This window comes from Gigantopelta aegis, chromosome 12 (assembly GCF_016097555.1).
Source record: "Gigantopelta aegis isolate Gae_Host chromosome 12, Gae_host_genome, whole genome shotgun sequence".
Classification (NCBI taxonomy): Eukaryota; Metazoa; Mollusca; class Gastropoda; order Neomphalida; family Peltospiridae; genus Gigantopelta; species Gigantopelta aegis.
The window spans coordinates 27,981,823-27,990,806 of record NC_054710.1 but is presented as its reverse complement, the minus strand read 5'-3'; the positions used below and the strand labels follow the sequence as shown (position 1 = coordinate 27,990,806).

The 8,984-nt window shown below is 39.0% G+C and overlaps 2 protein-coding genes across 2 annotated transcripts in view; one reads left to right on the top strand and one right to left on the bottom strand.

Moving 5' to 3' along the window:
* Nucleotides 1-587: 587 nt before the first annotated feature.
* Nucleotides 588-3,991, bottom strand: LOC121385945 (sex peptide receptor-like). Its single transcript, XM_041516739.1, has 3 exons — nt 3,159-3,991; nt 1,507-1,597; nt 588-602 (listed from the first exon to the last, which is right to left on the bottom strand). Exons 1-3 carry the CDS (start codon nt 3,989-3,991, stop codon nt 588-590), a joined length of 939 nt encoding a protein of 312 aa, XP_041372673.1.
* A 156-nt stretch (nt 3,992-4,147) lies between these two features.
* The window catches only part of LOC121385944 (SUMO-interacting motif-containing protein 1-like), a 13,292-nt gene continuing 8,455 nt past the window's right edge, over nt 4,148-8,984 (top strand). Inside the window, exon 1 of the mRNA XM_041516738.1 lies at nt 4,148-4,201. Within this exon, the coding sequence (XP_041372672.1) occupies nt 4,148-4,201 (54 nt within the window). The remainder of the gene's footprint in view (nt 4,202-8,984) is intronic.

Below are 8,984 nucleotides of genomic sequence, written 5' to 3'. Positions count from 1 at the left end.
AATTCCTGCATTATCATGCCATTGGTAACAACTTCACCAAAGAGTGTATCTAGCTTTGACAAGATATCCTCAACACTAGCTCTTTCTCCAAGAGGAATAAGCATTTTTTCTTGCGGTACCCCTTAAATGACCTTCTGATTGCCTGTAACACTACATGAGTATTCATATCAGGATCAATAACTAAACATTGCACATCAAATCTCCACTCTGTAAAAGATACATCACCTTTTTGAGGCGGATCATCACCAGAAAATGGCGATATCTTAGGAACAAAAGATGGTTGTTTCATACCAACATTATCATAACAGTTGTCCATGTACGAAAGTCTCTCCTTTGGTCTTGCTCCTAACTCTAGTTTGTGAAACTGACCAAACACAGCTTTAGGCCTAGCACCAGCTTCTTGCATATCAATCACTACATCTTCACTTGGTGAACTAAAAGCTAGAGGACCTGGTTTCCTCTCTACTTTAGGTGCAATTACATACTTACCACTAGCATTCAGAGCCTCAATCATGTCAGACTCAGACATTTTTCTCGACATGTTGAAATATATCCCAAAATACACAGTAGATAAATAAATTAACCAACTATCTGTAATCTATCTACAAACACAGAGAAAATTTGAAATGAATATATAAAAACAATTACAACAAATCCTTACATATACATTAGAAAATTAAAATCAATATTTATGTACATCTAACACCAATTAAATCTGCAGAAAATACAGACCTATGTACCATCCAAGTAACTGACAACATCAATAGCCTGAAACTCAAAACAGCATTATTTACAAAATTATATCTAGAGTAGTACTACACCACAATACATTATTCTGTACCTTGACAAAACAATTGTTTTTATGTAAGTTACAAACCTCTAACCTTTATGGAGCAGCCGGTGGTATGTCTTAAAATTGTTTACACACGTACGCACATGTGTAAACAACCATGTGTTAAAACAAAATAACACATGGTGTTCTCACCAACGGGTGTGTAAGAAAACTGTTGAGGGTCGGCAGAGAATGAGGAAAACCATATCGAGGCGTATATTCGATCTTATGATAGAGGAGGATGCTTGAAGCTGCTATTAATTTAAATGATGTTGGTGTACATGGTAAATGTTGGTTTTATTTTCTCTTTTTCTTTTTTTAGTGGAAATCTGTGGCATTTCTATATGCCTATGTGTTCTCGGTATGGTATGGTATGGTATAGCGATTAATGTGCATATTCAGAGCAAGCTGCTTTAGCGCACGCCTGTCATGGGCATTTGACGAAATGGTTGGGGTGGGTGGGAGAAGGGACCACCTGCATTGGTAGTTGCAAGAGAGCACAAGCAGCCCGACCGGGGTCGGTAACAGGCGTGGCGCTATTTTCTGGTGCTATAGAATTTCGAATGTTCCGTAGGATCAATACCAAAGGAAAAAGGGTGCGCAATTTGAATGAAGGAAATTTGGCGCATTTTTTATCGGTCCACCGAATTGGAAAAGTGGAGCTATATACTTACTTTGCCGAGAGTAGCTTCCAGCAAGTAAAATGTCGTCCCATCTTTCTCTTTCCCTTGGAAGATCCCATTTTGGGTTGCGTCTTCTGCACAGCTATACAAATATTTATCATTCGATGGACTTTTCACTGACATCTGTTACGCCCGAAGGTCTAAACTTGTGCCAGAATGTCTCAACATATGCCCAAAAGGTCTCAAACAAATATACTTTACAGGAAAATTCGATAAATTCACGAAGAACGAAACTAGAGGTCCTTCAGTTAGGGATTTTGAGCACCTTAGAAAAGTCACATATTACTAATTAGCGAGCAATCAAATTATATCAAGTTCAACTTGTTGATTAGATCACAGAGTGATAGAGAACAACATGCACTATTCGGTAGAATAAAAGAAATCATGGCGACAAATTAATATATTTTTCCGATTTTAGACCACAGTTCGTTGTTTTGTTTATCAATGTATCAAGCAGCTGCATTTCTTGATTTTCAAATATAGGCCAACAAATTGACGCGATCATAGCAACTAAGTCTGACTGTATAGGCGTGCACGGATGGATGGATGATTTGGTGGCTGGATTTGTTTTTAGTAGGATAAGTCTGACTGTATAGGTGTGCACGGATGGATGGATGGATGGTTTGGTGGCTGGCTTGGTTTTTAGGTGGACAAGTCTGACTGTATAGGCGTGCACGGATGGATGGATGGTTTGGTGGCTGGCTTTGTGTTTAGGTGGATAAGTCTGACTGTATAGACTTGCACGGATTGTTAGATGGTTTAGTGGTTGGCTTGGTGTTTAGGTGTATAAGTCTGACTGTGTAGGCGTGCACGGATGGATGGATGTTTTGGTGGCTGGCTTGATGTTTAGGTGGATAGGTCTGACTGTATAGGCATGCACGGATGGTTGGATGTTTTGGTGGCTGGCTTGGTGGCTGGCTTGGTGTTTAGGTGGATAAGTCTGACTGTATAGGCATGCACGGATGGTTGGATGTTTTGGTGGCTGGCTTGGTGTTTAGGTCGATGGATGGAGGGATCGATGAATGGGTGGATATAACAAAGTAAATATATTAATTGCAGCACAGTTTCGATAAACACACCTTTCAGTGCATTTTCGCCATCATGTTTTTTTTTTGTCTGTGCTATGGATAGGAAGTAAAAACAATCCCAGCATGGTTTGTCTAACAACACTACTAGAGCGCATTTGGTAATTTGGACATACAGTCAAGGATATAGAATAGCACATGTCATGGCCTTTGATATACCAGTCGTGGTGCACTGGTTGAATCGAGAAATAGCCTAATTGGCCCATCGACGGGGATCGATCCAAGACCGATCGCGCATCAGCCGAGCGCTTTACCTATGGGCTACGTCCCACCTCTGGCTAGGACGTACGTCCCAAGAACAGACTCTTGAAAGTCTCGCAAAAGTTCCTACTCATGCCACAATAGATTACAAAGTTGAGCGGATAGGTCAACAAAATGGAGAAGCTTAACAAGGCAGCGCTATATTCAATGTCTGGCTGTCTATAACACTAATACCAAATGTGTTATTAACCATCGATACAATTATCAGTACTCCATTAGGCACTTCCACCAAGAGAAAAATCCCCACCACTGTCACGAGCATCAGTGTGGTGCGGTTGCTATCTTTCACTTTCTTACATTCTGACGTCTTGTTCTCTCTCTGATACTGCGTCCCCCCTCTTCGATGCCTGCCTCATATTGTTGAGGAGCAGTGCATTCAGTACAACTGAGGAAACACACGGGACGATATGTACGAAGAGGACTCGAAACGAGAAGTATATATTATAGTAAAGTGAAACATGGGCGAAATCTCTCAGCCAAGGTTTCCAAATGATGAAACAGGCTGTGATAGTTTCGTTCTCGTTCACCAACGACGGCAAAACAACAGAACTGATGTCCTTTTCGAAAAACCTGCATATGTGACTGAGAACCGCCATCACGTAGATGATGACTGTTCCGCGGATGGCGTTGGTGATCGTGCACCATGTCCTTGCTTTGAAGGGATAGCAGACGCAGATGTACCTCTGAACAGCCAGAGCCATGGTCAGCCATATAGATGCCGTGTGGAAAATAGTGGGGATGTACATTGTCAGGTAGTCGTACGCAAAACACCAACCGTACTGTACGAAGTCTTTCACCTTTTCTGTTCCAAAGAAGTACGCCATAACTGGAACTGGAAACAAACCTGTCAATGTGTCGGTTATGGCCATGACAGTCAAAAGAACGTGCGTGGGCGAGCGCATGTGTCGCTTAAACAGGACAACACATACCATCGTGTTACTGAAAATTGTCATCAAGAGAAGAATTGGTGAGGCGTACACGTATATTGGAATGGAATATCTCTCAGGTATTGGATATATCGACAGCAGGTTTCCGTCCGACACATGCACGTTGCCAGTGACGTTGGTAATGTATTGAGCCGACGTCGCCGATTCGGTGCCATCACAATCAAAACTAGTGTTGCCTGTCATGGTAGATGTTACACAAAATATCTACGATTTCTGACAATCACAATACATATATGTCAAAATGATCTTTTCGACACGTTTAAAAAATTAAAGTTCACCGATCCGTGTGTTAAATCGTCAACACTTTATCAGAACCATCTATTACACATATTTTCTATAATGTATGGATTACGTAGCCACATTCGTGTGAGAACTTCCAGAATCCAGAAACAGGTGCAGGGATATGTAGCTTTAAGTAACAACAGCATAATCCACAGAATCATCCATATATTTGTACAATCATTCGGGTCTTTGATACACTTGAATAGTTCTATATCCTGCAAAAGATAATTATGTTAATGAACGCATGTAAGATTACAATTAAAAAATGACAACAATAAATTTAGCTTATGTACAATATTCCGCCTTAAACATATTAAATCAGAACGGCAAAACCGTAATACGTGATCAAGGCCGTATCTCTGCACAATGCAGAGTCAAATGGGCAATTTAACAAAATAATGGTTGATTCCATGAATATCTATCTAGTACCTCTTATTTAGGAAGACAGCGCGAGAAGTTCTTTTCATAAGCATTTCTTCCCTCTTGCAAGCCACAGAGAGGCCACAGAGAGGACTCAGAGAGGACACAGAGAGGACTGCCACTCCCAGACTAGCATCGGACAGAGCTCATTAGCATTGTAACGTATTAGTAATTTGATGTCATAGCACGGTCTCATTTGGAACCGGATATCATAATAGTGAATTAATTGGGCAAACCTTACAACCGGTGTCCAGTATTACAGTAGATTTTATGACCACCAAAGATCTTGAAGGACGATTGGGGTCAGAAGTGAAATTTAAAAGTTGAAATTTGTTTTTATCAGTAGTAGCAAATTCAAGCAATCAAAATGACTGAACACAAAGCAATAACAACTGTATGAACAACAGAATGAAAAAGATTGACAGAAATAATGTTCCACAGTGATTAATCGACCTTTCTGAAAATTGTCAAAATCGAGATTGAAACCCCACGCACGTGTACTGGGCAACTGCGTGATGCACGTGAAAACTATGGAATGTGTTTCGGTGTTCTTTACTAGGATGTCTGTGGCCAAAACGTATGTTCGGTCTAACAGTTGATATAAACATTAATATTTCAGGTTCCCCTACATTTTGTGAAGAGTATAAATTATATATATTTACATATATTGTTGTTATAACAAAATTATATATATATATATATATATTTAAACCGTGTGCTTTTTGTTTCTTTGAAGAAGACACCATATAACTATGTTAGGCTTTATGTGTGCGGTTCCTTATCGTGATTCAGTAAAGGAAACATCATTATGGTAAAGTAAAGTTTGTTTTATTTAACGACACCACTAGAGCACATTGATGTTTTATCTTATCAGCGGCTGTTGGACGTCAAACATATGGTAATTCTGACACTGGTTTTTAGAGGAAACCCGATGTCGCCACATAGGCTACTCTTTTACAACAGGCAGCAAGGGATCTTTTATTTGCGCTTTCCACAGACAGGATAGCACAAACCATGGCCTTTGTTGAACCAGTTATGGATCACTAATCGGTTCAAGTGGTTTACACCTACCCATTGAGCCTTGCGGAGCACTCACTCGGGTTTGGAGTCGGTATCTGGATTAAAAATCCCATGGCTCGACTGGGATCCGAACCCAGTACCTACCAGCCTGTAGACCGATGGCCTAACCACGACGCCACCGAGGCCAGTCACGTCATTGTGGATTTCCATGAGAGCAGACGAATTCATATCTGTGCAATTTTCTGACTTAAGGACAGTACATCTGAACAACAAAACCGTAATACTTGATCAGGGCACCGGCCTCGGTGGCGTCGTGGCAGGCCATCAGTCTACAGTCTGGTAGGTACTGGGTTCGGATCCCAGTCGAGGCATGGGATTTTTAATCCAGATACCGACTCCAAACCCTGAGTGAGTGCTCCGCAAGGCTCAATGGGTAGGTGTAAACCACTTGCACCGACCAGTGATCCATAACTGGTTCAACGAAGGCCATGGATTGTGCTATCCTGCCTGTGGGAAGCGCAAATAAAAGATCCCTTGCTGCTAATCGGAAGAGTAGCCCATGTAGTGGCGACAGCGGGTTTCCTCTCAAAATATGTGTGGTCGTTAACCATATGTCTGACGCCATATAACCGTAAATAAAATGTGTTGAGTGCGTCGTTAAATAAAACATTTCTTTCTTTTGATCAGGGCCGCACAATACAGACCCGAATATGGATTTGACAAAACAGTGGTTGATTCTATGAATCTCTATCGAGTGCCTCGTCTATGGGAGGACAGCCAATCTCGAGAAGATCCTTTACTGGAGATTTCGTCCCTCTTGCACCATGACAGAGGACTGCCACACCCAGACTAGTTTACTAAATCAAAACTAGCACCGGACAGAGCTAGACGCGTCTGTATTTGTCTGTTTGTTTTTATTTTTAGAAACGTCTGTGATAATGTTTCCAAATATATGTGTTTCGCTTTGTGTTGATAGTCAGTTCAATTTTGATTTGATTACCAGAATTTCACACATTATTTCTATGCTGTTTCCATAGCTTTTTTTTTCAAGTTATTGAAGGAAACATATCCTATTTTACTAACCATAGCTTTTGTTTTCGAGTCATTGAAGGAAACATATCCCATTTTACTAACCATAACTTTTATTTTCGAGTTATTGAAGGAAACGTATCCCATTTTACTAACCATGGCTTTTGTGGTTGTCGTTTTGAAATAAACGAATGTGATGTAATATGTTTGTTTTCTTTTGTGTCGATTTATCAGTGCCACACTGGTTTTGTAATTAACACCGCACATACACGGTTTTGATGGTTTGACCATAACACGACTCGATCACATCACTTTGCACTATTGTATTGAACATTTTAGAATGTTTATATCGATTAAAATGTACTTTTGTTTGTTGTCTGACATATCTGTATGATTGTTCATCATCATCATCGTCGGCGTCATCTTCGTGATTATTGTCACTATTGTTATTATCATTCATTCATTCATTCATTCATTCATTATATATAGTTCAGTATAGGCCCGGTCCTAAACGTAAATCTACGACTGGAGTTTGTATTAATATTAACAGTACAACTAGTATAGTTTGAACTACACATATTTCATTTTCTTTTGTTTTGCAGTGCCCCATCATCCGTAATGATGTAATTTTCTGCATGGCATAGACGCCATATATGCAGACGTACATCCGATATAACTGCTGGTCGTAAACTTAAACTTAGCATGTTTTATGAAATTGATGCACTTCAGAAACGAGTTTCGCTTATTATACATGATTCGTGAGAATACCTGGAATGACCTCCACCCCCGATATAAATAACATTGGGATGTCCCTTTATCACATACAAATATTATATAATAATAACCTGAAATGACCATCCACCCCCCCCCCCCCCCCCCCCCCCCCCCCCCAATATAAATAGCATCTGTATGTCCCTCTATTACATACACGCATTATTATATTATTATTATTATACATATAAATATTGGGATGACCCTTTATATCACATTTACATTTTACAATAATGACATAATTAACACTTCATAAAAATGACATCATTTACATTTTATAATAATTGCCTTTTTTACATTTTATAATAATGGCATCATTTACATTTCATAATAATAGCATCATTTACATTTCATAATAATAGCATTTACATTTTATAATAATGACATTATTTACATTTTATAATAATGGCATTATTTATACATGAAATCATTTTTACTGTTTAATAATGACATCATTTACATTTTATAATAATGGTATCATTTAAATTTTATAATAATGAGGTCATTTACATTTCATGATAATGGCATCGTTTATATTTTATAATAATTGCATACTGTTAGTTGTAGTTAATGCCATCTATGTAGTCTGTTCCAAATGAAATATGTTTAATAGCGAACATAGCGTGATCGATCCCCGCCGATTTGTCACAACCAGTGTATATGAAAGGCCCTGGCATGTGTTATCCTGTCTGTGGGATGGTGCATATTAAAGATATCTTGCTAATAATGGATATAAATTCTACGGAGTTCCTCTCTAAGCCAATATGTCAGAATTATCAAATGTGAGGCATCAATGACCTATGATTAATACATAAGAGTGCACTAGTGGTGTCATTGAACAAAACAAACTTTATTGTTGCTAAGACAAACAATGATCTTTAACAGTGGTATATCATCGTAATGTTAATAGAGTATTCGATTTTCATTCCAGATATCCTCGGCACGGTTGAGTATAATTTTGATTGATTTTCGATTATAATCGATCATTAGAACATCACTACAAACGTCTTCAACCCCTCACCCCACCCCTCGAACAAAAAGAAAGAAAGACAAAACACCCCCCCCCCCCCAAAAAAAACAAAATACAAAAAAGATATCAACACTTTCATGCTGCGCATTTAACTAGGATTCGTCCGAAATTCGTTTGTCTATAATGGCAGTCCTCCCGCTACATTTTTATTTTGATTAAGTTTTGATTATACTCAATCATTGGAACATCACTAGTTAGATAACAAAAACAAAACCCCCAGGAGAAAACAGATTACCATACCTTATGCTGCACCTTTAGGTAGGATCCTTCGGAAAGTCGTTTGCCGCCCACAGTGGCAATCTTCTTGCTGTTGGATCTTTCATATTTGCCGACGGACGGGTCTGAACCTCTACTGGATGTAGGCACGTGTTAAATGGTTCAGTGATTGATTGTTTGCCATCACATTCTACAGACCCCCCCCCCCCCCCCACACACACACACACACACCATCCACCCATTAGCGTCAGCATTAATCATTGATTATGAAACGCGGTTGGTGATAAAAAGAATTACTGTTTAGTACATAACTAATAGTATTTGGTCTACAATAATAATAATAAAAAAACCCACTATCACAGATAGTTATTTTATTTATAAATGTAAAGTGAAAGTTATTTGGAAAAT

Excerpts from the sequence above, each read along its gene's own strand:
- LOC121385945 (XM_041516739.1), bottom strand. The coding sequence starts at position 3,991 with ATGACAGGCAACACTAGTTTTGATTGTGATGGCACCGAATCGGCGACG. Across the intron at positions 1,598-3,158 it reads AGAGAACAAGACGTCAGAAT|CTGTGCAGAAGACGCAACCC; the intron begins GTAAGAAAGTGA and ends ATATTTGTATAG.